This window comes from Oenanthe melanoleuca, chromosome 1A (assembly GCF_029582105.1).
Source record: "Oenanthe melanoleuca isolate GR-GAL-2019-014 chromosome 1A, OMel1.0, whole genome shotgun sequence".
NCBI lineage: Eukaryota > Metazoa > Chordata > Aves > Passeriformes > Muscicapidae > Oenanthe > Oenanthe melanoleuca.
Genome location: NC_079334.1, coordinates 18,542,235 through 18,569,985, shown reverse-complemented (window position 1 = coordinate 18,569,985; position 27,751 = coordinate 18,542,235). Strand labels below are relative to the sequence as shown.

At 44.5% G+C, this 27,751-nt stretch overlaps 2 protein-coding genes and 1 pseudogene across 2 annotated transcripts; all 3 read left to right on the top strand.

Annotated features, from left to right (window-relative positions):
- The window catches only part of LOC130248584 (ankyrin repeat domain-containing protein 26-like), a 75,054-nt pseudogene that overhangs the window by 10,881 nt on the left and 36,422 nt on the right, over positions 1-27,751 (top strand).
- LOC130264685 (ankyrin repeat domain-containing protein 7-like) lies at positions 13,660-15,421 on the top strand. Its single transcript, XM_056513063.1, has 4 exons — positions 13,660-13,856; positions 14,107-14,280; positions 14,369-14,469; positions 15,187-15,421. The coding sequence occupies exons 1-4, from the start codon at positions 13,851-13,853 to the stop codon at positions 15,419-15,421; spliced, it is 516 nt and encodes a 171-aa protein (XP_056369038.1). The 5' UTR covers positions 13,660-13,850.
- On the top strand, positions 17,274-26,514 carry LOC130264680 (uncharacterized). The gene is made up of 8 exons (XM_056513049.1): positions 17,274-17,282; positions 18,039-18,205; positions 18,414-18,507; positions 18,951-19,189; positions 19,992-20,238; positions 20,857-20,902; positions 22,247-22,405; positions 26,255-26,514. The coding sequence occupies exons 2-8, from the start codon at positions 18,048-18,050 to the stop codon at positions 26,512-26,514; spliced, it is 1,203 nt and encodes a 400-aa protein (XP_056369024.1). The 5' UTR covers positions 17,274-17,282; positions 18,039-18,047.

Sequence of the window (27,751 nt, the reverse complement as noted above, 5' to 3'; positions counted from 1 at the left end):
GGTTTGGAAAGTCCCTTGTGTCAGTTGAGTCACCTGTCCCAGCTGTCTCCCTACCCACAGCCCCCTTGCTGGTAGGGCAGTAGGAGAAGCAGAAAATGTCTTGTTGTTGTGCAGATGTTGCTCAGCATCTAGGAAAAAAATCCATATTATCAACTTGAAGAACAGACCCATGTGAAGAAAATTAACTTTACCCTAGCTGCTATTTTTCAGAATTCCAAAGTATCTAACAAGTGTGAATAATTATTATTTTCATTCTTAAGAAATTGTGAAAGCAATTACATTTTTAGCCTTACACTTATAGAAGCTTTATTCACAGAAGCTTTATTTCATTTTGTTAAATTACCCTATAAATTATATGTAAGGCTTTCTTCCTTGCAATATAAACCATGGAAACACAAATCTTACTATCAATCTTTTGAACAATTTATTAGTGGCTGCTGCCACTTTTTTTTGCAGAATTTCTAAAGAAGACTTTGCACTTGCCAGCTCTGTCCTTATGTTAATACTACTTTTTTCTTGTTACTGTTGCAAGGATATGAGAAAAAATACTCAAAATAATTTTGAAACACAAAACTGCTTTTTTGTTTGGGTACCGTGGACCACTTCTTACCATGTTGGTGCTTACTGCTATTTGATTCAGTTAGTAAAGAAGTTAATATTCCTCAAAGATTTCTCTATAGACTATCTTCAAAATCAAGTTGCTGTTGTTTAGTTGAGATAAGAGATCCTTAGAGGTTTAAAGTCATTTCTAATATCATTAAACTTAAACCCTCTGCATTTCTAAATAAGTTTTTGAAAATTGATCTCATTCCTGAGCAAATACAAACTGTGCTTTCCTAGGGTCAGCCGTTGTTTAAGCCTTAGGCTTGTTAAAAAATTGGTGTGTCTGTCAGAGAGGTGATGTACTGTTTCATCAGCATTACCTGCAGCCACTGAATCCATAATATGCAGGCAATGCTCATCATGTTAAGAAAATGTATATTAATCATAGTCAAGACATTGCTTTGATTGCTAAGACAAGAAACTCCCCTTGATCTAAGTGTCTGTAATGTCAAGATGACTTCTTCAAAAGTAACAGAAATGTGCACACTTCAGTATATTTACCTAGATAAACTTAAAAGTGATAAAACAGTCAATGGTTTATTTCCATATATTGTAAAACTGATGTCATGGATAATGGAATGACATACTAATTCTTTAAAAAGTTAAAACATAGAGTAAAAAATATAAAGTCTGAAAATATTTAACGTCTTTATGGTTTGAGTTGCTTTCTGCAAGTTCATAGTGTAAATTATAATTTTTATGTCAGTCCTTTAGTTTCTCAATTATACTGTTAAATCCCAGGTGTACTTGAAGCAAGAAGAAGAAAGGAGGCTCAGAGCAGAAACACGATATGAGAAAATAAGAGAAAACCTCAGTAGGAAAGGAGCAATATTGTAAAGAGATGGAGGAGAAACAGCAACTTGAGTTACAATCCAGGAATTTAGAAATGGAGTAGTAACACTGAGAAAGTCTCCTCAAACAGGTATATTAGATAATGACTTAAACACTTACCTTATTTCTGCTTCTTTGTAATGGGTGTTGTATTCCAGTGTGCCTGAAGAAGAGGTAGTACTTTGTTCATGGAAGAGGCATTGGATAACTATTGCCATGTTTTTCGAACAGCTGGTTTCCAAGTAGTCTGTTCCCTTTTTTCTGTTTGTGTTTCAAAGCTTGACTTTTGAGTTATTTTTCTCAATTATTACAAAGCATTCTGTATTTCTTCTTAATTTTTCAGAAGAAAATTGAAGTTTGTAGGTGGATTATTGTAGCTGTGGAGAGCAAAAATATTTGCAAAAATAAAAGGGAGAGTAGGATAATATTGCTAGCTCTGATTTTTCTGAAGGTGCAAGTAATGGAATTGTATTATTATAGGTAGAAGATGAGCGTGGTGAAACACAGAGACACCTCTCTCAGGAAAAGAGTGCCAGAGCCCTGCAAGAAGGCATTTTGAACAATCACCTAGGGAGACAAAAGGAACTAGAAGAAGAGACAAGAAGAATATAGGAAGAAGTTCAGATGTAAGCAGAATTTTTTCTAATTAATTAAATTTAACCATGTTTGTTATAAAGTTTTATTATAACTGAGATATTTTTTCTGCTTCTTGATGGAATATTTACAGTTTACCAGTGTAATTTTACTGTTCAAATATCTCTTCTGTTTACCCTTTTGTCTTTAAAAGTTCTGGAAAGCAGTATCAGTGCTGTATGTAATTACACTGCAGGTACAAGTAAAAAGCTAAAAGAAAACACCCTCTACACCATTTTTTAAACTGTCTTGTTTTTATTTCCTTGACATTTTATCATGACTTTTTAAGGTTTCTCACAGTGAAACACCTAGTTACCTACATCCAGACTGACCAGGAAGGAAGTTGTTTGACATGCTGTGTTCCCATTACTTGGGGTTTTTAAATTATTTATTCCCTTATCAAACTCAAAGTATGAAGTTCTTTCCCACCTCCACGTATTAAAGTTTTATGAAGGAAGATCAGCAGTGATTTAAACTCTCAATACAATTAGAATAATTGAAGGAGAATAAGCAATCATAAACACTATTAAATTAAAAAGAGTCTTGAAAAATTGACTGAATTGACTAAGAATCTGAAATTCTTGGAAGAATTATTTGTTCTTGGCTGTGCTTTCCAATAAATATAGGGTGAATGTGTTTACATGGAAAAAAAGTTGTATACTAAACAGGCACTATAAAAGATTCATGTATTCCAGGAATGATTCACCTGTATAGCAAACTCTCAGTAATGCTAAAAAAAGTGTTAAGAAGACATTTAAAAAGAAAATAGCCTTTTGAGCCTGGTAAACAGAGATTTTTACCAGATTGGTAACACAGCTAAAGTAATCTAAAAGGGAATATTTTAAAGGCATGCACTCACAAGAAAGCACTGTCATTTCATAATATAATACTTTGTACCTGAAACATTTTAAATAATTTTATTATACAGTTTCTAGTTTATGGGGGAAAAAAGCATGATGTATTTGGCATGTTTATTTATGGATATGTTACGCTTTCGTTTTGTGCCTGAATTGGACACGTGAAGTGGTTCGTAGAGTAGCTTATGTCTTATCTGAAATTTTACTCTCATCTTTGAAGTTATATTGCAGTGTTAGAAATGTTAAAATCCAGTTTAATGCTGAAGTGATTTTTGTAGATTTATTTCCCACCCAGATATTTATTCATGTTCCCTGTCATTCAGGAATCCGACACTGAGAGAAAAAAGGATCTGTTGTACAAAAATCAGTTCTGCAAGATGAGATTGCCATGCTAAGACTAGAACTTGATCAAATAAGACTTAGGCACCAGGAGGAAGAAGGAAAATATTTAGAGGAAAATGAGACTTTGAAAGAAAAAAATGAAGATCTCTAAAAAGAACTTAAGCTGAATGAGGAGGCCTGAACACAAACAGTTTTCAGTGCAGTGGACAACTGAACTTACTAAAGACAGAATCCGCAATGCTAACTTCCAAACTTGAGCAGACAAAAGAAAGCAAAGACAGACTGGAGACAGAAATTGAATCATTTCATTCCTACTGTTCAAGAGCTTGAACATCACCAGTCATGAAAAAGTGATGTGGAACGAACATTTCAGAGGGAACGTGATGAACGGCTTCGCTTGCAAGACAAGCTCCATCATGACCTCTCAGATGTGCGAGAAGCCAACAAGAGCTTGTCCCAGCAGCTGAGCACAGCTGAAAGCAAAGCTAGCAGTCTAGAAAATGAGCTTCATCAGTTAAAACAAACGCTCAGAGAAAAAACACTGTTTTTAGAAATGGCACAGAAGGAATTGAGTCAAGCGCAGTGTCAGGCAAAGGAATGCGATCGTGCTCGACAGCTTGAGAAAGACCGAGTGAACAAACTTACAGTAGAGCAGGAATCCATGCAGGAGCGATTAGCCCAGCTCCAGAGTGAAAACCTTTTGCTCCATCAGCAGGAAGATCTGCAGAACAAGGGGATCATCAAAGAAAAAGTAGTGAATGATGTGCAAGATCGGTTTAATGATATTTTCAACAAACTCAGAGCTGATACTGAAAAGCAAGTTTACCTAGTGGAAGAGAGAAACAAGGAATTAAATGCCAAGTGTATTGATTTAAGAGAACAAGTCTTCAAATACAAGACTGACAAAATAAAGAGAGAGGTTAAATACAGACTTAGAGCAATTTAAAGTTTTCCAGTTTGTGAAATTATTTTGTTCCTAAAGTAGATTAATTATAAGCCATATGCATAGGACCAGATGATGATGATTTATTCTGGTTTGTTGTGTTTCTGTTGAAATTGTAGTAAGGTTTTGGTAAATGGGATGTTACTGCTGGGATCCGAGCAGAGAGCAGAGCAAAGGTATCCAAGTCTGCTTTGATCAAGAAAGGTGATTCTTCTCTAGAACTTCTTTCATCTCTTTTCCTTAGTCCATTTTTTGCCCTGTAGAATTATTTTTAGATATTTGATGATTTTTTTTTAAAGTATTGCACTGCTGACACAAGCGTGATGTAAAAGGAAGAATGTGGAGGAAGGAGGAACCTCCAGAAGGAGGAACACATTGCCCAGACAGTGGCAGCTCCACCCCTGTCCTGAGAATCTGGAAATGCTTCAGGGTCAGAACTGGAAGTCACAGAATAAAAGCCCTGATGTTTAGTTCAATAGAAATACTATAAAAAATACCCTAGGGACCAGCTAATGCTATAAAGAAAAATTAAATAAATCTGAGCTGTTTTTAAGATAAATTCATACACCAAATTCAAATTTGCCTTCAAGAGAAAATAACTCCTACTTTTAAAATCTTATTAAAAGAAAGAATACAGTAAGAGAGGATTTTTCACTTATGTTTTAGGTTTTCCATTTGTTTTCCACTAGTGCAAGAATCACAAATAACAAGACACCTATTATTACAATAACTAGGAACACAAAGAAGGAATCAATCTGGAGAAGAATCCTTTTTGCAGTTTAGTGTGAAATCTCTTAAGGAGGTCTAGAAACAGTCCAGATGACCCTTCAGTTCACCTTCTCCTCTAGGCTCCCCTGCTTCTTGCAACACGTACTGCTCATTCCCACAAGAGTTCCCCACAGTCAGCTGCCATAAAAGATGGTGTCATTTTGAGCAGAGCTGGACATGAACACAATTCAAATCCTTAGTAGGAGCCTTCTGAGCACACTAAATACTCATCATTGTTCTCTCCCTCAGTGTCTGTAGAAAACCATGTCTAAGCCTATTCCAAACTCAAATTTATTAGTATCTGAAACACAGCTGGCAAAAACAGTAAGCACAATAAAACATCAGACAACAAAGTGAATGATGCCATCATTAACTTTCTGCCTACACTCTTAATTTGTATAGCTGTTCACTGCTGAAAGGATGAAGGCTCCCATACCTCTCCATCAGAATGTTTGTCACACATTCTCTGCACTCAAGCACACCTCTGGGCAGGGCTGAAACGTGTGCTGTAGACTCAGAATAATTGATGTGTTGAGTTTACTGTATGGATGCATCAAACCCAGCCATAGGTCTAACTCTACAAAGCATTTTATCTCAAATTATTTCACTGCCATTACTGGAGTCACTGATAGACTCTCCATTGAAGAAGAATGCACAGCCTTAACACAGTTGGATTCTGAACATTTAGCACTTATCAGAACGAATAAGATTGGAAAGAAAGGATAGTTCTGCCATCATTGCTGCCATCAATAAAACTCGTTTGTTTGGCATTGTTCTGCCTAATTTAGCCCAGGGGTATCCCAAATACAGTCCAACTGAGGCAGTCCAGGACTGCTCTCAGGACCTGACATTTTGTGGCTATCCCCAGAGCAGGTGGCCCAGGACTGCACTCGAGACCCAACAGCACTGCTTAACAATAGCAAAGACACCTCTATAGTACCATCACTGTGTTCAGAACAAATCCAAAACACAGCCCCACCCCAGTCACTGTGAAGAAAATTAACTCTGCCACAGCCCAAACCAGCACAATAACACACTTTGGCTCTTGCTGAGCAGTGCTTATCACAACTCGGGGAGTTTTCAATGTGTGATGTCTCAGTCAGGGGGGAGATGCACACAAAGCTAGGAGGAGGCTTAGCTGGGACAGCTTACCCAACCTGGCCAAAGGGATATTCCACACCATAGAAACTGGGTCGAGTTAGTCAGTCAGGATGGGCTTGAGTCAGTGGGTGGTGAGCAGCAATATTGTGGATCACTTGGTTATTACAGGTTTAATTTTTTCATTTTTAAAATTACAATTTTTTTCTTTTTGTTTGTATCAATGATGAAACTTTTCTTATCTGGACCCACAAGTCAGGGGTTTTTTGTTACTTTTTTCTAATTCTCTTTCTCATCCCACTGGGGTGGAGGGGATGGTGGTGTGTATGCAGGGGGTAGTGATCACACAGCTGTGCAGTACCTCAGTTTGTGTCTGGGGTTAAGCCACAGTGTCTGGGAATTGAAATAATTTCTCATTGCATTGCAGTTGCAGTCCTACTGTCAGCAGACATTTCTCCCTTTCTTATGGTTTATAATTTCCAAGTAGTTTAAAAGAAAAAGAAGGAAGACAAAGGTCTTATTTTGCATTTTCCTCAACTCAAATGAACCAAACCTAACAAATCCAATTGCAACCTACCTCACTCTACAATATCACAGAGTTTATTTCCATGGTAACTGAATATTGGTAGCCCAGAAAGTAGGAGCAGCCAGCGAATTTATGTGGTTCTGAATATGCTAGTAAGCCTCTTCTGAATCACAGTATCACAGAAGATTCTGAGTTGGAAGGGACCCACAAGGATGCATCATCAAGTCCAGCTCTTAAGTGAACAGCCCATGAAGGGACTGAACCCATAACCTTGGTGGTGGTAGCACCATTCTCTGACCAACTGAGCCAATCTCATGCAGTAACTCTTTTACCATATTGAAAATGACATATCTTGTTCATCACTTAGAGGAAGCCAAAAGAAATCCCTTGTACATTCTTAATGGAAAGCTGTTGTAATTCGGTAAATGTGGTAAAAGAAATGAAATCAGCATACCCTGCAACCTCTTTCCGGCTAGTCTCCAGTTCATGTCCTCCTTCCAGTCCTGTGACCTTCCCCTGTGACCTTGTAGCCCACCGAAGGCTCGGGTATTCTGATCCTAGTCCCCCTGCGTCCTCATCCCGTTGGCCGCCAGCCAAGGCCCCTCTCCTGAATACCTGGTTCGGAGAGAGTCTCGCCCTCTTCCCGGCCATACCATCGCCATGGAATAAACTGAGATTGAAAGACCTCCTTTGTATCCTTTTTCCATCCATGCTATGATACTTGTCTGATCTTAAGTAATTAGGAAAAAGACACAAAGTATCGTAGCAGAAAGCTGGCTGTTAATCCTACTGTGTGCATGGGATATGGTGTGTCAGGCTGGACTAGGAGCAAGTAAAACTGTCCCCACTTGACTCAGCAACTACCCAATGAGCGTAGAAGGCTCCAGAGGCAGCACACCAATGCACCAGCCCCAGCTGCAGCTCTCCACTTAGAGCAAAAGCTGCTGAAGTCACTGTCTGCAGCACACATGCTAACTACCCTGTCCCCTTCAAAGCCTCAGTCAGCACTACTGAGACATGCAGTCCTCCCAGGCAGCTTTTCTAAGTTGTACCACTCCTACAAATACAGCAGTTGCAAAGCAGGTATACCAAACCAGATGCTTAGCAGCATAATATTATTAGCCCTAGTCTTTACTGGCACTTCCTTCCTGGCAGAAAAAATACACCAGGTGGTCCAACAGGGGAATTTTCCATATTGGCAAGGGAGAATTTCAGACTGCCATTTAGCTGTACAAAGATTGTGAGCTAAATTATCCAGCTACAGTGAATCATGTTGAAGGAAAGGTGTACCTATAGCACACTAATCCAAATACCAGTGCTTATGCACCACTTAAGTCACACTTAAGCCCTATTTGGAAATCTTCCTGTAGTACACAAGTCTTGTAATGAAACAAGAATTCAGGAACAGGAATGAAACATTTCATGAAGACAGGAAAGAATACGGCTGCTGTTAGATGATACTGAGAAAACTACAGATAAACAAGAGAACATTGAACAGAAAAAGCAAGAGAATAGGAAATAAAAAAAAAAAAAAAAAAAAAGAAAAAAGAAAAAAAAAAACAAACCACAAACCTAAATCCAAAAAGGAACTATAAAAATTAAATTAAAAATAGAAATAGAACAAAAGTAAAAACAAACACTTTGATGTCTTCAACAGCGCCCTGAGCCAATACAATTAAGGAAATAGTAGGAACAAAGATTGATAAAACAGCTGACAGTTGCTTTAGTGACAGAGACTGGCTATTTCTTTTGCATCTTTTTTGGCTGGTAAAGAATGAACAGTTCCTGTTGTACCCATGTTGTGGCTACAGCCACGGGGCACCAGATGTGGAATCTGGAGCGGGGTTCTTTCTGACCCCCAGGTGCTCTATGGCACCTAACTCTGAGCTCTTAGGCTCTTACCTGTCAGGTAATCTTAAATAAGCAAAGCAGCTAATAGTTACAAGGTTATTTATTACAAAGCACATCAGTCTCAACAGGCAATAGCAAAAGCAATGGCAAACAATGGCAAAAGCAGCAGCAATAAGCAAGTGGCTGGAAGCCAGAATGGTTAAAGCAAGTGGCTAAAAGCCAAATGGCTAAAAGCAACTCTCCCCATACATACTGGTATATAGGATTTCTCCAACAGCTAAGATGCAAGCTCAGACCACTACTTCTTAACCTATTAGAATTCTAGTTTCTTAACTCACCAGGTTACGTACGGAACTAGGCATAGAATCTATCTTGTTCTATCTAAGAAATGGAAGCAATATTCTTACCATTACTCTATTATGTCTAAGTCCTGTCTACAACTACAGGCCTACTGAAGACACCAATGTGTTTACAACCTTCAGCAGAACACTCTCTGCTACTGTGGTATTTGAGGCCTTCCACTTCCTAAAAACACTGCAGCTCCTACTAAACCTTGTTCAATGCCTACACTCTGATTCCTCTCTGAAGAATTCAGAGAGACCCTAACTCACTGACTCCAACACATGGGACTCTGTGACCCCATCAGCATCCCCTTATCTTTAAAAAGTGAATTTTAGCCCATCCAGCTATCAAAGTCACTAACTAGAGCTGACATTGTAATCAGAGGGTTTTTTATTGATAACATTCTGAAATATTTGACATGGAATTAGGGTCTCCTGGTCTTAGCTGGGGAGTAATCTGCAAAAACCAAACTATTTGTGGCTGAGCATGTGTCCACTTGAAAAGTTGAGATTGAATCCTCCTGAAGAGCACAGAGATGACTTGTGTTTACCCCGTGTTGCCATGTTGTAAATGAAAACTTGCCTTTCTTCTAAGATGGCTGCAAGAAAACAAATATATCCAGTTAAAAAATGCACTTTGCTTTCCATTTTTCTATTAAATGGTCAGACTGACAATAGACACATTGTCAAAATGGTTACTAATGGTAATTTCCTAATACTCATAGAAACTTAGGGTTTGCAACCTGAACCTACTTAGCTGTGGTTTCAGCAAAAGAGCATTTTTCCATTTTTTAAAATTATTGTTGTTATTGTTTTGGCTCTTCTTTCTAGAGAACAGGTCTAATAAAACAGAACACTGCTAATACACTGAGAATCAACTAATGAAAGTGACTGCACATCAGTCACCTCAGTACAGGAGAATACTGCCAGAAGCAAACATTTGATAAAGCTGTGAAGATTTATTCTGGAAAGGGAAATAAAAATGTTATTGTATGCACCATTCTTAGTGATGAAGGAAAAGAAAATATTTCAAAGGGCTGAATCACCTCTCTAAAAAGTGGTACTATATTCCCCTTCCATTGCAATAAATATTTTTACTGCTAGCCATAGTGAAATGCATTCCTGTTTGAATTAGGTTTTGTTTGCTATCTGTTTTTCGAGTAGTTTCAAAGATAGGAAGAAATGTTCTGGAAAGGTGTTCCATTAGCCAAATACCCTATGGCATACTGTACCATGGCATCACCCCCAAATTATATGGTAGCTGAACTACCCAGTGGCATCCCTGTAGCAGTACAATGTTGAGAATTACACCAAACTTGACAAGTATTTTGCTTTCTGTACTACGTTTTCACACAGGCCGTCTGCATGCATGTCTGTATGCCTCTGTGTCGGTGCCAGCTTAGCCCCATTTACCAGAAAGTAACTTTCTGAGTCTGCCATGGGTGTTACAGAAACTTCCCGGTCTGACCATTCCCAAAACTGGCAGTCACACACCCAGGGCCAAAGGCTTTCCCTGCTGGAAGCGCAGCCCCTGCACGGCTCCAGCGACGTGAGGGGCCCGCGCTTGACACACCTGCCCACAGCCCCTGCTCACAGTGTCTGACCAGGCTTCCCTACCGCTCCGGCCCCGCCTTTCCCACAGCACAGTCTGACATCTCGCTCCGTATTTCCGTGCAGTATCACAGGAACGGCTCGAGCTGCTGCCTCCAGAGAGCACCTACATGAAGAACCTCTGGGCTTCTACAGCCGTACGGTCGCCTCCTGACCCAGCCTCTCTCCTCCGCTCGAGTCTTCGGCTTCATCCCCCCCACCATGTGCAATGACTTGGCCGGCGTCACCGGTCTTCATCTCCTTTGTAACCCAAAAGGTCGGCAATCCACTCAGCATGAAAGAGGCTGCCCTTATTCCTTCATGGGCTTTCCCCTGCCAAGTGATTGACTGGATTCTGTCTGAAGCAGCTGTGGAAGTACTCACCAAAACAACCCATAGGCTCAGGGTAAATAGCTTTAGATGTGGGTATTGGCTGCTGTTTTTTATTTGGAATACTTCAAGGTCACTTTTGGGGAAATCAGAACATACCCAAAACAATCCACAAGTATATGCACTATATGTCATGTCTAGTCCTATGTGAACAACTGTCCCAAAGAACCACAGATTTATGTGCTATGGACTTTTTGCATGTACCACCCATGCCAGGGACTCAGTTCCTCAGCAGTAATATGGATGGATATTATTGCTATCACACTTACAAAATGGTGGGACTTCAGCATGTTTCACATATGGAGTAACCAAGAGCAGGTCTCTAATTTCGGGATGTGAAAAGAACATATTTTAATAGCCTCATAACAGGTGCTAGAACAAATTATGAATAAAGACAAACCTAGTTCCAGTTCATACCCTGGTTCAAAAGTGGACGGAAGCCAAGGAAAATGGCCATACAATCCCTACAGTGCAGGAAATTCCTCTAAAGCAACTTGGCATCACTGTTGTGGAGCTGTTTTAAGTACTTGCATGTCCAACACACCTGATGCATTTCAGAGACTCAGCATACCTAATGGTTATGGGAGGCACTCATGAAACACACATGCCCATCAGAATACGGCTTTTCATTTTACAGGCTCTACAGTCATAGAATTGCAGGATTGTCTAGGTTGAAACACATCTTTAAGGTTGTCAAGTCCCATTGTCAACCCAGCCCTGCCGAGTCCACCACTGAACAATGTCCCTGAGTGCCACCTTCTGCACTTTGAAATGTTTTAAATAGTTCCAGGGATGGTGACTCAGCCACTTCCCTAGGCAGCCTCTTCCAATGCTCGACAAACCCTTCTGTGATGAAGTTGTTTTCTTCTTATCCAGTACAAACCTACCCTGGTGCAACTTGGAGCATTTCCTTTTCTTCTCTACTTGTTACCTGGGTTAAGAGACTGACCCCCACCTGGCTACAAGTTCCTTTTCAGATCATCATGGAGAGCGATAAGGTCTCCCTGCTGTTTCCTTTTCCCTAGGCTAAACACACCCAGTCGCCTCAGTCATTCCTCATAAGACTTATTACCTTCCAGGATACATCCCTAAATCAGCAACCAGGCTTCCATATGATCACATACTCCGGTATTGCAGCCTTGGAGCGATCATCTCGAGACCTCCGGCGGCCGCCGCCCGCTCGGACTGGGATCCGACCCCAGCCTGAGCTCCATTTCGGGGAGGTGTGCGCAGCAGCGCCCTGGCCATGCGCTGAGGGCAGAGCCCAGAGCGAGAGAGGCGAGAGCTGCTGGAGCGCTGCCGCAGCCTCGGGCCCGGCCGGAGCAGCGCGGACCGTGCCCAGAGCCCGGGGCCGGCCGAGGGCAGGGAGAGCCCGGGCCGGCCGAGGGCAGGGAGAGCCCGGGGCCGCCCGAGGGCAGGAGAGCCCGGGGCCGCGAGGGCAGGGAGGCCCGGGGCCGGCCGAGGGCAGGGAGAGCCCGGGGCCGGCCGAGGGCAGGAGGAGCCCGGGGCCGACCGAGGGCAGGGAGAGCCCGGGGCCGCCCGAGGGCAGGCGGAGCCCGGGGCCGCCCGAGGGCAGGGAGAGCCCGGGGCCGCCCGAGGGCAGGCGGAGCCCGGGGCCGTCCGAGGGCAGGGAGAGCCCGGGGCCGCCCGAGGGCAGGCGGAGCCCGGGGCCGCCCGAGGGCAGGGAGAGCCCGGGGCCGCCCGAGGGCAGGCAGGGCCCGGGGCCGTCGGCCGCCTCACGGGCCCGCGCAGCCTCCTTCGGGGAGCCCGCCGAGGCCGCGCCCGTTCCCGCGCCCGTTCCCGCGCCCGTTCCATAGGTGTCCGCCCTCGGTCGTTCCCCGCGTGCCGCGGGCTCGCGTGGCGCCGCAGGCTCGTGGGGGACGCGGTTCTCTCGTTGCCCGTGGTTATGCTGCTGCCGCGGTTCTGTTGCTGCCGCGGTTCTGCCGTTCCCCGGAGCCGGCGCTCAGAGCTGCCTAACCCTCTCTGGGAGCAGCAGCTTGTTCCGCGTTGGGAGCACTGCGCGTCCGTGCCGCCGTCTCGGAGGCTTCTGGCCGCAGCCACCGCGTGGGGCGACTTCGTCTGCGTTTTGCCTAGTGCCTGTCCTCATCCCCTTTATTTCCTTGTCCCTAGTCCCCATCCCCACCCGGAGGCAAGCAGCGCCCGGGTGCTTCCTTGCTGCCGGGTTGCCCCCAGCAGGGCCATGGCGTTTCACGCCCTGCAGAAGAGACTCAGGGGGCTCTTCAGCGATAGGCGACAGCAGTCGCCATCCAGCAGCCCGTCTGGGCAGCCCTGTGCCACCGCCAGCGGTGCCGCCGAGCACAGGGAGAAGGTCCAGGGCAGGCTGCACCGCGCGGCTGCCCGCGGCGACCTGGCCTGGCTGAGGCGGTGGCGCTGGTATTATAAGAGAGTCGGCATCGACCCGCCAGACCAGCAGAGGCGGTGAGTTCTGTGGGCCACGGAGGGGACACCTTGGCTGCTTGTGCAGGCGCTGCTGCGGCGTTTTCTAAGCCGAGCTCCACTAGTTCTTGGCAGGCTTCTCGTAAGGGAAAGGCAGAACGAGAGCATCAGCATGGTGCTGATGACCAACCCCCCCCCAGCAGCTTTGGATGCCGTGTGCAAGCAGCGCTCTTAAGGCCGTGGGTGGGATCGCGTCCAAGCTAATGGCTTGAAAAGCGAGATTTGTCCTGTCAGCTGCAGAGGAGTGAACTCTAGAGCTTTTCACGGCTTGGAGCTGCCTTCTCGGCTCGAGCACTGTTGGAAGTGCAGGCTGCCGGCCTGCCGCTTTGCCGTGGTGTCTCTGTAGGGCTGTTCGCAGCTGCTCGGACCTCGCCCATTCTCTTCTGCCCGGTGGCTGATGCAGCAGCAGCAAGTGGGAGGCAGAGAGGCTGGGCAGGGTCCCCAAGGCTGTGTAAGGACACTGATTTTATCATCTTTTTTTCTGTGTTGAGACTATCTGTTTCATTTTTAGGACGCCTCTGCATCTTGCTTCTGCGAATGGCCACGCAGATGTCATTCGATATCTAGCAGGAAAGAACTGCAAGCTGGATGTGGCTGATAACTTAAAAAGAACGCCACTGATGAGGGTAAGTGGACTGTGTTCTGATCTTGTAAGTGGAGCTTATTGACAGTGCATACAGGAGAGGTGTCTTGCATGATTCCTTACACAGAAGGGCCATAGAAGCATGCATGTTGTTACCTGGTGTGGCTTAGGCCTCTGTTAGCTAAATCTTTGAAGATGTCCTTCAATTCCAACATTCAGGAGATGAGGGAGTTGTGACAAGAGTGACACAAAATGTTGAAAGTCTTCCCCCCTTTTTTGTGTGTTATTCCCAGGCAGTACAGTGCCAGCAAAAGAAATGTGTGGCTGTTCTGCTAGAACATGGTGCTGACCCAAATCTGGCAGATGCTGATGGAAACACTGCCCTTCACCTGGCTGTCCTGTCTGGTAACACCACTGTAGCAGGGCTGTTGCTTGAGCACAATGCCAGTAGTGATGCTGAGAACCAGGTAACCTTGGCATGCGGGTAAAGCTTCTCTTTTGAACAGGTGCTGAGCTTCTCTTTGTTTTTCTAATGGAGATTCTCTCTTCTTTCAGGAGGGATATACCCCCTTAAATCTTGTCTCCAAAAAGCATGAAGAAATGCAGTGTCTTCTAAGAAAAGCAGGTGATGGGTATGCTGCTGAGCAGTGTGAAAGGTGAGGGATTTGTCTAAACAGTACACAGGCCTCCTCAGCTGTCAGCAAGTGTGACTGAGGAGAGGTGTGGGAATGAGCTTAGAAAAAGAAGGAAGAGCCACATGGAAGCAGATCCCCATGTGACTGGTAAATGCAGGTCTGCTCTTGGCTGCTCTCCAACCCTCAGTACTCTTGTACTTTGTCCACTGAGGACTGTCATTAAGTGTTCTCTGTGGTGTGCTCTCCCCACACATACCAGAACTCACTGGGAAACTTGCCATTAGCTCAGCAGCAAGGTTGCTCGACAGGAGAGGGGGCTTTAAGCAAAGAACAGTTGGTGCATTAAGTGGCACGAATGGGAGCATTGGGAGAAAGAGAAGCAACTTGTCCAAAGGGAAATGTTTGGTTCCAACCACAGGAAAAGACAAAATGTCTTGCCGTGTAATGGTCAGGCAGTTGAAGAGCTTGCCCCAGGAGTTGGTGCAGATGCATCCAGGGGGATTTTGAAGAGCAGCAGAAGGAGCCCTAAATAGCAAGGCCTGACATGATAGTTGAGGCTGCACTGGGGAGGCAGTGGGACGTCCTGAGGTCCCTTCTAGGCTGCATTCTCCAAGCTTACATGTACTTGGCTTTCCTTTCACTGTGCTTATAGGAAAGGGGGAAACAGTTGATTTGGGAGCAATCAGGGAAAAACTATGCCAAATTGGACATGTTTCCTATCAAATTTTGGATGCTTAGGACTGCTCTTGCGGTTACTACAAGCCATGAGGCTGATGTGGAGGAAGAGAACCTGCGCTTGCAGGAAGAGAACCTGCACTTGCAGGAAGACAAGCTGCACTTGCAAGGAGAGTTGGAGAAGGTTAAAGTGGAGGTATGGAAAGCCTGTCCCAACAGAAGTAAATTATGGTGTGCTTGTTGCTTTCCTGTTCATGGTGAAAATTGGCAAAAGACAGAAGGAGAGAGACCTAAATAAGTAGTGGATATATTGCGCTTTAATCTACCTCTGTCCCTTCTGCCTCTTCTCCCCCCACCATGATGAGTTAGAGCTGCCTCTCCTCAGGGTTTCCCCACTTCACGGTCAGGGGCGTGGGATTCCTCTCTCTGCTCCACATTCGAGGTCATCCTGGTTTAAGAACACTCCCCAAGCAGCCCAGTGTCCAAACTCCAGAGCAGGTCTGACGGTGCAGTTAACCTGGGAGCCTTTCTGAAATGGTGCTCACTGGGATATAACTGCTGCTGTCTCTTCTGGCCCCACCACACTGAGGCAAAGCTGCCATTCCTCAGGGATCCACTGCTTCCCCCTCAGTGGGAGCTGGCACCTCTCTCAGTGCTGCATTTGTCGTCTCCGCCACTTGAGAAAACTCCCCATGCTCCCCTGGCAGCGTGCTGTGCTCCAGAGCAGGTGCACTGGAGCAGTTTTCCTCTGACACTTCCAAGACTCCTTCCTTCTTTGGGAATCAAAGCATGTCAGTTCATGCTTTCATGCAGTAGCAAATTAAGTGAATACAAAGAGCATCACCACAGGTCCCCAGAAGGCTTGGAGCAGCAGTGTCAGTGCTTAGAACCAGGCTCTAGGGAATCTGTGGAGGGATGGGAGAGGCTGCTGTAGAAGAATAGGAAGTAACACAGCTTGTGTTCATTTGCTAGTAGAATCAAAGCTCTGAAGGTACTGGAGATGATTGCAGTTCCTTGGGCAGAGGGTATGGGCTGGTATCTGCAGCACATGAATCTTGGGCAGCAGCTGACTCCTCTGTATAAAAGCTCACCTGACAACTGTGGATTCTTTCTGTGGCTTTACAGTTGCAGGAGATGGAAGAGAAATATCTAAATTCTGAGCGTTGTGTTCAGAACTTGATGGCTGCCTCGGATGAGAAAGAGAGACAAGAGGTAGCTGCTACCCTGGAACTGGAGGACCAGCTGTCAGCATACGTTGAGTACCAGAGTACTGTGAAACAACTGGAAGAACACATGCTGTGGTGAGGGAACAACAAGTGGGTTGGGGTGTCTGTTGCTTGCAGGAATTGGGAGGAAACAACAGGACACATACTCTGATTTTGAAGGACACTCTTGCTTTTGATTTTGTTTCTTCACATTGTACATCTGGAATTGGTGCTCTCCTTGGAGAATTTTCTTTAATAAGACCGATATGTCTCTTTAAGCCTTGAAATTCAGAATGCCAGATTGGAAGCCACTGTCCACCAACAAAGCAACAGGACTGAAGACCTGCAGAGAGACCAGCAAGCCTCTGCCTCAGTAAGCTGCTCATACTTGAGACGATTACAGTTCCTTGGGCAGAGGGTATGGGCCGGTATCTGCAGCTGTGAATGCTTGGGCAGCAGCTGACTCCTCTGTATAAAAGCTCACCTGACAACTGTGGATTCTTTCTGTGGCTTTACAGTTGCAGGAGATGGAAGAGAAATATTTAAATTCTGAGCGTTGTGTTCAGAACTTGATGGCTGCCTTGGATGAGAAAGACAGACAAGAGGTAGCTGCTGCCCAGAACCAGGTGTCAGCATATTTTGACTACCAGACTACTGTGAAAGAACTGGAAGAACACGTGACACGGTGAGGGAACAACACAGTGAGACGAGGTGTCTGTTGCTTGCAGAGTCTGGGTGGAAACCACAGGAGAGATACTCTGATCTTGAGTGGTACTCTTTGGCTGTGTAACTTCACTGTTTATCTGGAATTGGTGCTTGTTCTTGTGGGTTCTGGCAATAAGACCTGTATTTCTTTTTAAGCCTTGAAATTCAGAATGCCAGATTGGAAGCCGCTATCCAGCAACAGAACGACAGGTTTGAAGCCTGCAGAGAGACCTACCAGCCTCTGCCTCAGTAAGCTGCTCATAAATTTCGCTTTTCATGACTCCTGAGCCTAATTACCAATTTCTGTGGGTACATTTTATGGTGAGGTTTTCCTGGAGAGCCAAGGGGAGCTTGGTTCCTGCATTCTTTGAAATACAGGCTTCTCAGAAAGCAGCTGAGAACCTTGCTTTCACAGCAAGTGGCCTTTGAGTGGCATTTCTAGTTTTGAATAGAAGCAGAGAAGTTTTCCCTGCTTCCCCCTGGCAGCATGGGGCTGCTTAGCTGGAAAAGGAGGAGGGAGAGATCATTGGTTTTTTTGGCTACCTCTTGGTAGCCAGCAGCATTTCTTTGTTGGAATTCACTCTGGAGACAGGCATAATTCTGCAACTGAAGAAGTAAAAGCCCCCATAATATGCTCAGCGCAAACCTCATGCCTGTGGAACACCATTGCCCTAGAACGCAGTGCCACAGCTGCAGCAGAAGGTTGCCAATGCAGCTCTAGAGCAATCCACATCCAAATCTTCACTGGCAGTTACTAGGAGCCACAAGGCTGACCTAGAAAGGCAACCTGTACTTGCATAAGGGTTTGAGCAGAGTTAGGGAAAGCCTGTGCCTTTAGAATGAAGCTGTGGGTACCTATTTCTGCCAATACACCTTGAAAAAGAACAAGACAGTATTGACAAGTACTTGAGACGATTACAGTTCCTTGGGCAGGTATCTGCAGCAGCTGACTCCTCTGTATAAAAGCTCACCTGACAACTGTGGATTCTTTCTGTGGCTTTACAGTTGCAGGAGATGGAAAAGAAATATCTAAATTCTGAGCGTTGTGTTCAGAACCTAATGGCTGCCTTGGAGGAGAAGGAAAGAGAAACAACAGCTTTTGCCAAGAAACTGCAGGACCAGGTGTTGAAAAATTTGGAGACAGTGAAACAACTGCAAGAAGAGATGCAACGGTGAGTGAACACAGTGGAACCAAGTGTCTGTTGCCTACACAAGTTGGTTGGAAACCACAATAGATAGCTGGGTAGCCTTGTTGCATCACAGTAAATCATTATGGTTTTGAATGATGCTTTTGATTTCGTATGTTTTAGTCTGGTTTTTTTTTTTTTTTAATTGGTGCTCTGGCAGATTTTTATAATAAGGCCTTTATTTCTTGTTAAGCCTTGGATTTGAAAAGACCTGTTTGGAAGCAACTGTCCAACAACAAAGCAGCAGGATTGAAGCCCTGCAGAGAGAGCGTCAAGCCACTACCTCAGTAAGCTGGTCGTAAATTTCTCTTTTCATGACTCCTGAGCCTAGTTACCTATTTCTATAGGGAAATGTGTATTTTTCCCAGAGAGCCAAGGGGAGATCAGTTCCTTCTCTATTCTGCTGAATAGAGGCTGCTCAGAAAGCAGCCTAGGATCTACTTGGCTTTCATAGCAAGTGGCCTTAGAGTGTTCTCTATGGCCTGTCCTACAGAAATAGTGGCCTTTCATTAGTAGCTTTGAATAGTAGTCCTGCTTTGGGCTTCATCCTAAGTGAAAAGAATTACTTATAGTAGTAGCTCAGGGTTCTGCCTTGATTGCTGATGGTAGTGAGGAGGCACAGCTGCCTCTCTGAGCCAAGCTGGGCCCTTGAACTTGGGTACATACAATTGACAGGTGGGGAGAGTTCTCTTTTTCTTTGTGGTGGTTGAAGGTGCACTGTCTCTTTCAGGCACAGGCAGCCTCCCAGGAGAGACTGGAACACATCAAAGCAAGTCATCATGCTTCTCGGAGAAACCAGCTAAAAGACAGAATTGGACATCCTGAATGTGAATTGGACAAGATAAAAAAAGACTCCACAAGACAGTACTTTCCCAAAAAAAAATGTGCACAGGCAGAAGTGGAAGAGGACAAGGAGCTGTATCCGGAGGAAGCGAAAACTAGACGATGCCTAGCAAAGAAAGTGGAAAGGCAAGTCCATATTTTTTGGAGTGGTAATAAAAGTGACTCCTGTTTCCTCATGCATCTTCCTTCCAAATCACTCTTCTCCACCTGCTCAGCATCATGTGTGGAAGCATGAGATGCCATAATTCTGGTGCAAGACCCTTCCCCTTCATCAGCCTTCTCTTCATTTCTCTTTAGTGTTTCAGCAGGAACACCACAGTAGCAACATTATTGCATTAACAGCATACTTTTCAAGTTGATATTGTTTTAACTGGTAGCTTTTTTTTAGCAGTCTGTATCATTTCTTCATCCTGCATACCACGCCAAAGATCAATTTCATGTCCATTACCCTTTGAGTATGAATAGGAAAGAAAGATTAGTTCTGCCATCATTGCTGCCATAAATAAAACTTTGAGTATGAATAGGCCCCTCAGAAAACAGCATTAGATTCTGTGAAGGAAAACTAGAAATTATCTTTATTGGCTTCTGTTTAAGCAGTGGCTCTGAGCTTTGAGCTTCCCTTGGGAAGGGGGGCCAGCCCAGAGTTGTTTTGCTGGTGCCTTCCAGAAGAAGCTATGTAAACACAGGGCTTTCACAGAAGGCATCCAAGCCCTCATGCTGAGCAGTCCTAGGCGTTGGCAACACTTGCTGCTCCTTGCACCTGGTGATGTCTTAGAAACAGGCCCTGTAAACAAGCTCAGGTCAAATGATGTGCTATTTTTGGAGGCTCTTCATCTCAGAAGTCAAATAATACTCAAGGACCTGGAGACTAACTTTGGGAAAGTGTTACTACCAAAGGTAACTCTTTGTGTGCTTTGGAATGTTTCAGAGCTAAAGAGAGCCTTGATAAAGCCAATGCTAAGCACCTCTGGAAGCGCCTTAAAAAGCAATCGTCAGTCACAGGCAGCACTGTCAGAGGAGGTCTGGCTGCAGCTCCAGTTCTGCGTTCAAGTGCACTGGGACATCTTGGCAGCCATTCAGGACTGGACAGTAGTGTGAGTGCAGGAGACAGCTTGCAAAGGCAACATAAGAAGTGCTTGTCATCAAGAAGGAGGCTTGTAGCCTCTGTGGCCAAGGTAAGCATTTTGAAATACCATTCCTGACTCCTGCTGGAGAGTGGCAGTGTGCAAGGTTCTCCCTCTTAGCATGAAGTTAAAATCCATTTATTGGTCCACATTGTCTAATAGGCCAAAGCAACTGCTAATCCTTAAAACAGTGCACAGCTGTACAATATAAGGCTGAAGAGTTTTGGTCCTCAAAGCTTTTGGTCCTGTAAAAATTTTCAAGAGGGTCAAAGGCACAAAGTATTTAAGTCAAAGCAGGATTTTACTGCTGCTTGTCCATGCTTGAAAAATACTTGAGGCTTGAGGGGAGTTGTTCTTTTGGCACCACTGAGAAGAGTTTGGCTCCATCTCTGTTACTCCACCCTCCTGGTACTTAATACCCACAGACAAGGTGGCCTGAGCTTTGTCTACTCCAGGAAAGAAACAGGCACAGCTCTCTCAGCCTCTCCACACAGCTCACCTGGTCCAAGGCCTTTGGCATCTTGGCCACCACAGGCCATCATCTCCATTTGCCATGATACTTTTAGGTTTTATCACGTTGTCTGTGGGTTGTAAAAATGTTTTAGGAGTTGTAGCAGTTACATTTGAGTCATATTATGTCTTAACTGTATGTTTGATGTATAATTCTAGGTACAGCTGGAACAGGAGGAAAAACTCTCTAAGAAAATGGAAAAAGGTAATGTATCATTACATTGGGAGTGTTTTAAAGGAAAAAGGTGACTGTTTCTATGTCTTGACAGCTTTCAAGCCATTACTTTCATCTTCCTCTGCTAAGCACAGAGATGTTTTTCTGCTAGCTCTCCATTTTAGACTTGAATTTGAAAAGTTCCTGCTTCCCAAAATATTGCATAGAATGTTATGCACTTGCCTACGGAAAAACAGAAAGAAAATTAATCCACTGGCTCAAACAGAAACACTTGGTTGAAGATGAAGTTGCCCTTCACTAGAGTTCATTTCCAGCAAAAACATCAAGAAGCCCGCAGATTTTTATAGATCTTTATAGACTTCAGCCATCCCTTCCTTCCCTGTACATGGATTGCATTCAGTACTAAACCATACCATACATGTTCTTTGCTGTTAGATTTTTATTTTTCTTGCTATGATTATATGATTCTTCTTGCTTGTCTTTGTAGCCTAGATGTTGGCAGTCTAGTTTTGAATATGTCAGAAGCACATGATCAGGGACAAAAGAGAACATTTCTTCAGGAAGAGATTGTTCAGTAGTGTTTAGGCAAACATGAGTTCAGTGCTTGCAGCATGGGGCATAAAACCATCTACAATTTGAGGCCAGGAGTCCAAAGAGGAAATCCACCTGCTTCAGGACAGCTGGTCCTCCAGAGTCTCTGCTTTGCAGGGGCTGCAGCTGTGTAGCTGTAGTGTTCCAAAAAAGCACAGTTTAAAAAAAGTTTTTAAAAAAGAACGTTTAAGGAAAGCAAAGCCTTGAGGCTGAAGAGCTCTGCAGGAGCTTTGCTAACAGGCACTGCTAAGGGCCACTGCAGTCGTGTGCAGTCCCAGAAGATGTTCACTGTGTCGCCTCCAGAACGTCTGTCGCTAGCTTTACAAATGCTGTTGACTGAGAAGCAAATGTGCACAAAATGTTTCTTCCTTTTGCCCAGCTCTTCCCTTGTTTGGTGTCCTTGGAAGTTTTGAAGCCTCATTCAGGCTTAGAGACTCTCAAGTCATGTAAAATGTTCTTAGAGTGCTTTATTTCTTCCTGTATGCTGTAAAAGTAACATAAGGAATGTTCTCTTTTCCCCACAGCCACTGATGAACTTGAAACTGGATTTGCTCGACTTTCAAAGAAGTTTCATTTGCCCCAGGATCGCCTTTCCAGAGCAAAAAATATTAGTTCTGCCTCAGTCTTTTCCTGACCCAGTCTCTCTCTTCTGCCCGAGTCTTCGGTTCTTCCCTCCCCACCACGAGCAATGACTTCGCCGGTGTCACCGGTCTCCATCTCCTTTGTAACCCAAGAGGTCGGCAATTCCAGGCTCCAGCCGTGTCTCTCGGAGTCTGTTCACAGGACTAGCGTCACCCATCTTCGCGCCCTTGGATATCCCGAAGGTTGGCACTTCACGGCCTCTTGCCTCGGGCTCCCACCCAACGCTTACCCTGCATCAGTCGGCAGCTCGCGAGCCCAGCTGCCTGGGCCAGACGTGTTCCTCAGCATCTGATCAGGCACGTAACTAGATGGCATCTGAACTCCCCTCCATGCCCTTTGCTCCTTGCTGTCTTTTCTTGCCACCCATTCACCCAAGGCTGACAGCGGCACCCCCGCAGCACTAAATGCCCGCGACACCAATTCCACCCGAGCGCTATTCCTCTTCTGAATCACAGTATCACAGAAGATTCTGAGTTGGAAGGGACCCACAAGGCATCATCAAGTCCAGCTCTTAAGTGAACAGCCCATGAAGGGACTGAACCCATAACCTTGGTGGTGGTAGCACCATTCTCTGACCAACTGAGCCAATCTCATGCAGTAACTCTTTTACCATATTGAAAATGACATATCTTGTTCATCACTTAGAGGAAGCCAAAAGAAATCCCTTGTACATTCTTAATGGAAAGCTGTTGTAATTCGGTAAATGTGGTAAAAGAAATGAAATCAGCATACCCTGCAACCTCTTTCCGGCTAGTCTCCAGTTCATGTCCTCCTTCCAGTCCTGTGACCTTCCCCTGTGACCTTGTAGCCCACCGAAGGCTCGGGTATTCTGATCCTAGTCCCCCTGCGTCCTCATCCCGTTGGCCGCCAGCCAAGGCCCCTCCCATTCCCCTCTCCTGAATACCTGGTTCGGAGAGAGTCTCGCCCTCTTCCCGGCCACACCATCGCCATGGAATAAACTGAGATTGAAAGAGCCTCCTTTGTATCCTTTTTCCATCCATGCTATGATACTTGTCTGATCTTAAGTAATTAGGAAAAAGACACAAAGTATCGTAGCAGAAAGCTGGCTGTTAATCCTACTGTGTGCATGGGATATGGTGTGTCAGGCTGGACTAGGAGCAAGTAAAACTGTCCCCACTTGACTCAGCAACTACCCAATGAGCGTAGAAGGCTCCAGAGGCAGCACACCAATGCACCAGCCCCAGCTGCAGCTCTCCACTTAGAGCAAAAGCTGCTGAAGTCACTGTCTGCAGCACACATGCTAACTACCCTGTCCCCTTCAAAGCCTCAGTCAGCACTACTGAGACATGCAGTCCTCCCAGGCAGCTTTTCTAAGTTGTACCACTCCTATAAATACAGCAGTTGCAAAGCAGGTATACCAAACCAGATGCTTAGCAGCATAATATTATTAGCCCTAGTCTTTACTGGCACTTCCTTCCTGGCAGAAAAAATACACCAGGTGGTCCAACAGGGAATTTTCCATATTGGCAAGGGAGAATTTCAGACTGCCATTTAGCTGTACAAAGATTGTGAGCTAAATTATCCAGCTACAGTGAATCATGTTGAAGGAAAGGTGTACCTATAGCACACTAATCCAAATACCAGTGCTTATGCACCACTTAAGTCACACTTAAGCCCTATTTGGAAATCTTCCTGTAGTACACAAGTCTTGTAATGAAACAAGAATTCAGGAACAGGAATGAAACATTTCATGAAGACAGGAGAAGAATACGGCTGCTGTTAGATGATACTGAGAAACTACAGATAAACATAGAGAACATTGAACAGAAAAAGCAAGAGAATAGGAAATACAAAAAAAAAAAAAAAAAAAAAGAAAAAAAAACAAACCACAAACCTAAATCCAAAAAGGAACTATAAAAATTAAATTAAAATAGAAATAGAACAAAAGTAAAAACAAACACTTTGATGTCTTCAACAGCGCCCTGAGCCAATACAATTAAGGAAATAGTAGGAACAAAGATTGATTAAAAACAGCTGACAGTTGCTTTAGTGACAGAGACTGGCTATTTCTTTTGCATCTTTTTTGGCTGGTAAAGAATGAACAGTTCCTGTTGTACCCATGTTGTGGCTACAGCCACGGGGCACCAGATGTGGAATCTGGAGCGGGGTTCTTTCTGACCCCCAGGTGCTCTATGGCACCTAACTCTGAGCTCTTAGGCTCTTACCTGTCAGGTAATCTTAAATAAGCAAAGCAGCTAATAGTTACAAGGTTATTTATTACAAAGCACATCAGTCTCAACAGGCAATAGCAAAAGCAATGGCAAACAATGGCAAAAGCAGCAGCAATAAGCAAGTGGCTGGAAGCCAGAATGGTTAAAGCAAGTGGCTAAAAGCCAAATGGCTAAAAGCAACTCTCCCCATACATACTGGTATATAGGATTTCTCCAACAGCTAAGATGCAAGCTCAGACCACTACTTCTTAACCTATTAGAATTCTAGTTTCTTAACTCACCAGGTTACGTACGGAACTAGGCATAGAATCTATCTTGTTCTATCTAAGAAATGGAAGCAATATTCTTACCATTACTCTATTATGTCTAAGTCCTGTCTACAACTACAGGCCTACTAAGACACCAATGTGTTTACAACCTTCAGCAGAACACTCTCTGCTACTGTGGTATTTGAGGCCTTCCACTTCCTAAAAACACTGCAGCTCCTACTAAACCTTATTCAATGCCTACACTCTGATTCCTCTCTGAAGAATTCAGAGAGACCCTAACTCACTGACTCCAACACATGGGACTCTGTGACCCCATCAGCATCCCCTTATCTTTAAAAAGTGAATTTTAGCCCATCCAGCTATCAAAGTCACTAACTAGAGCTGACATTGTAATCAGAGGGTTTTTTATTGATAACATTCTGAAATATTTGACATGGAATTAGGGTCTCCTGGTCTTAGCTGGGGAGTAATCTGCAAAAACCAAACTATTTGTGGCTGAGCATGTGTCCACTTGAAAAGTTGAGATTGAATCCTCCTGAAGAGCACAGAGATGACTTGTGTTTACCCCGTGTTGCCATGTTGTAAATGAAAACTTGCCTTTCTTCTAAGATGGCTGCAAGAAAACAAATATATCCAGTTAAAAAATGCACTTTGCTTTCCATTTCTCTATTAAATGGTCAGACTGACAATAGACACACTCTCAAAATGGTTACTAATGGTAATTTCCTAATACTCATAGAAACTTAGGGTTTGCAACCTGAACCTACTTAGCTGTGGTTTCAGCAAAAGAGCATTTTTCCATTTTTTAAAATTATTGTTGTTATTGTTTTGGCTCTTCTTTCTAGAGAACAGGTCTAATAAACAGAACACTGCTAATACACTGAGAATCAACTAATGAAAGTGACTGCACATCAGTCACCTCAGTACAGGAGAATACTGCCAGAAGCAAACATTTGATAAAGCTGTGAAGATTTATTCTGGAAAGGGAAATAAAAATGTTATTGTATGCACCATTCTTAGTGATGAAGGAAAAGAAAATATTTCAAAGGGCTGAATCACCTCTCTAAAAAGTGGTACTATATTCCCCTTCCATTGCAATAAATATTTTTACTGCTAGCCATAGTGAAATGCATTCCTGTTTGAATTAGGTTTTGTTTGCTATCTGTTTTTTGAGTAGTTTCTAAAGATAGGAAGAAATGTTCTGGAAAGGTGTTCCATTAGCCAAATACCCTATGGCATACTGTACCATGGCATCACCCCCAAATTATATGGTAGCTGAACTACCCAGTGGCATCCCTGTAGCAGTACAATGTTGAGAATTACACCAAACTTGACAAGTATTTTGCTTTCTGTACTACGTTTTCACACAGGCCGTCTGCATGCATGTCTGTATGCCTCTGTGTCGGTGCCAGCTTAGCCCCATTTACCAGAAAGTACTTTCTGAGTCTGCCATGGTGTTACAGAAACTTCCCGGTCTGACCATTCCCAAAACTGGCAGTCACACACCCAGGGCCAAAGGCTTTCCCTGCTGGAAGCGCAGCCCCTGCACGGCTCCAGTGACGTGAGGGGCCCGCGCTTGACACACCTGCCCACAGCCCCTGCTCACAGTGTCTGACCAGGCTTCCTACCGCTCCGGCCCCGCCTTTCCCACAGCACAGTCTGACATCTCGCTCCGTATTTCCGTGCAGTATCACAGGAACGGCTCGAGCTGCTGCCTCCAGTAAGCACCTACATGAAGAACCTCTGGGCTTCTACAGCCGTACGGTCGCCTCCTGACCCAGCCTCTCTCCTCCGCTCGAGTCTTCGGCTTCATCCCCCCACCATGTGCAATGACTTGGCCGGCGTCACCGGTCTTCATCTCCTTTGTAACCCAAAAGGTCGGCAATCCACTCAGCATGAAAGAGGCTGCCCTTATTCCTTCATGGGCTTTCCCCTGCCAAGTGATTGACTGGATTCTGTCTGAAGCAGCTGTGGAAGTACTCACCAAAACAACCCATAGGCTCAGGGTAAATAGCTTTAGATGTGGGTATTGGCTGCTGTTTTTTATTTGGAATACTTCAAGGTCACTTTTGGGGAAATCAGAACATACCCAAAACAATCCACAAGTATATGCACTATGTCATGTCTAGTCCTATGTGAAACAACTGTCCCAAAGAACCACAGATTTATGTGCTATGGACTTTTTGCATGTACCACCCATGCCAGGGACTCAGTTCCTCAGCAGTAATATGGATGGATATTATTGCTATCACACTTACAAAATGGTGGGACTTCAGCATGTTTCACATATGGAGTAACCAAGAGCAGGTCTCTAATTTCGGGATGTGAAAAGAACATATTTTAATAGCCTCATAACAGGTGCTAGAACAAATTATGAATAAAGACAAACCTAGTTCCAGTTCATACCCTGGTTCAAAAGTGGACGGAAGCCAAGGAAAATGGCCATACAATCCCTACAGTGCAGGAAATTCCTCTAAAGCAACTTGGCATCACTGTTGTGGAGCTGTTTTAAGTACTTGCATGTCCAACACACCTGATGCATTTCAGAGACTCAGCATACCTAATGGTTATGGGAGGCACTCATGAAACACACATGCCCATCAGAATACGGCTTTTCATTTTACAGGCTCTACAGTCATAGAATTGCAGGATTGTCTAGGTTGAAACACATCTTTAAGGTTGTCAAGTCCATTGTCAACCCAGCCCTGCCGAGTCCACCACTGAACAATGTCCCTGAGTGCCACCTTCTGCACTTTGAAATGTTTTAAATAGTTCCAGGGATGGTGACTCAGCCACTTCCCTAGGCAGCCTCTTCCAATGCTCGACAAACCCTTCTGTGATGAAGTTGTTTTCTTCTATCCAGTACAAACCTACCCTGGTGCAACTTGGAGCATTTCCTTTTCTTCTCTACTTGTTACCTGGGTTAAGAGACTGACCCCCCACCTGGCTACAAGTTCCTTTTCAGATCATCATGGAGAGCGATAAGGTCTCCCTGCTGTTTCCTTTTCCCTAGGCTAAACACACCCAGTCGCCTCAGTCATTCCTCATAAGACTTATTACCTTCCAGGATACATCCCTAAATCAGCAACCAGGCTTCCATATGATCACATACTCCGGTATTGCAGCCTTGGAGCGATCATCTCGAGACCTCCGGCGGCCGCCGCCCGCTCGGACTGGGATCCGAC

Coding starts and splice junctions, on each gene's coding strand:
- LOC130264685 (XM_056513063.1), top strand. Junction 14,281..14,368: donor GTAGTGATGCTGAGAACCAG/GTAACCTTGGCA, acceptor CTCTTCTTTCAG/GAGGGATATACCCCCTTAAA. Junction 14,470..15,186: donor GCTGCTGAGCAGTGTGAAAG/GTGAGGGATTTG, acceptor TTGGATGCTTAG/GACTGCTCTTGCGGTTACTA.
- LOC130264680 (XM_056513049.1), top strand. CDS start 18,048: ATGGAAAAGAAATATCTAAATTCTGAGCGTTGTGTTCAGAACCTAATG. Junction 20,239..20,856: donor TTGTAGCCTCTGTGGCCAAG/GTAAGCATTTTG, acceptor GTATAATTCTAG/GTACAGCTGGAACAGGAGGA. Junction 22,406..26,254: donor CTCAGCATCTGATCAGGCAC/GTAACTAGATGG, acceptor ATTTCCGTGCAG/TATCACAGGAACGGCTCGAG.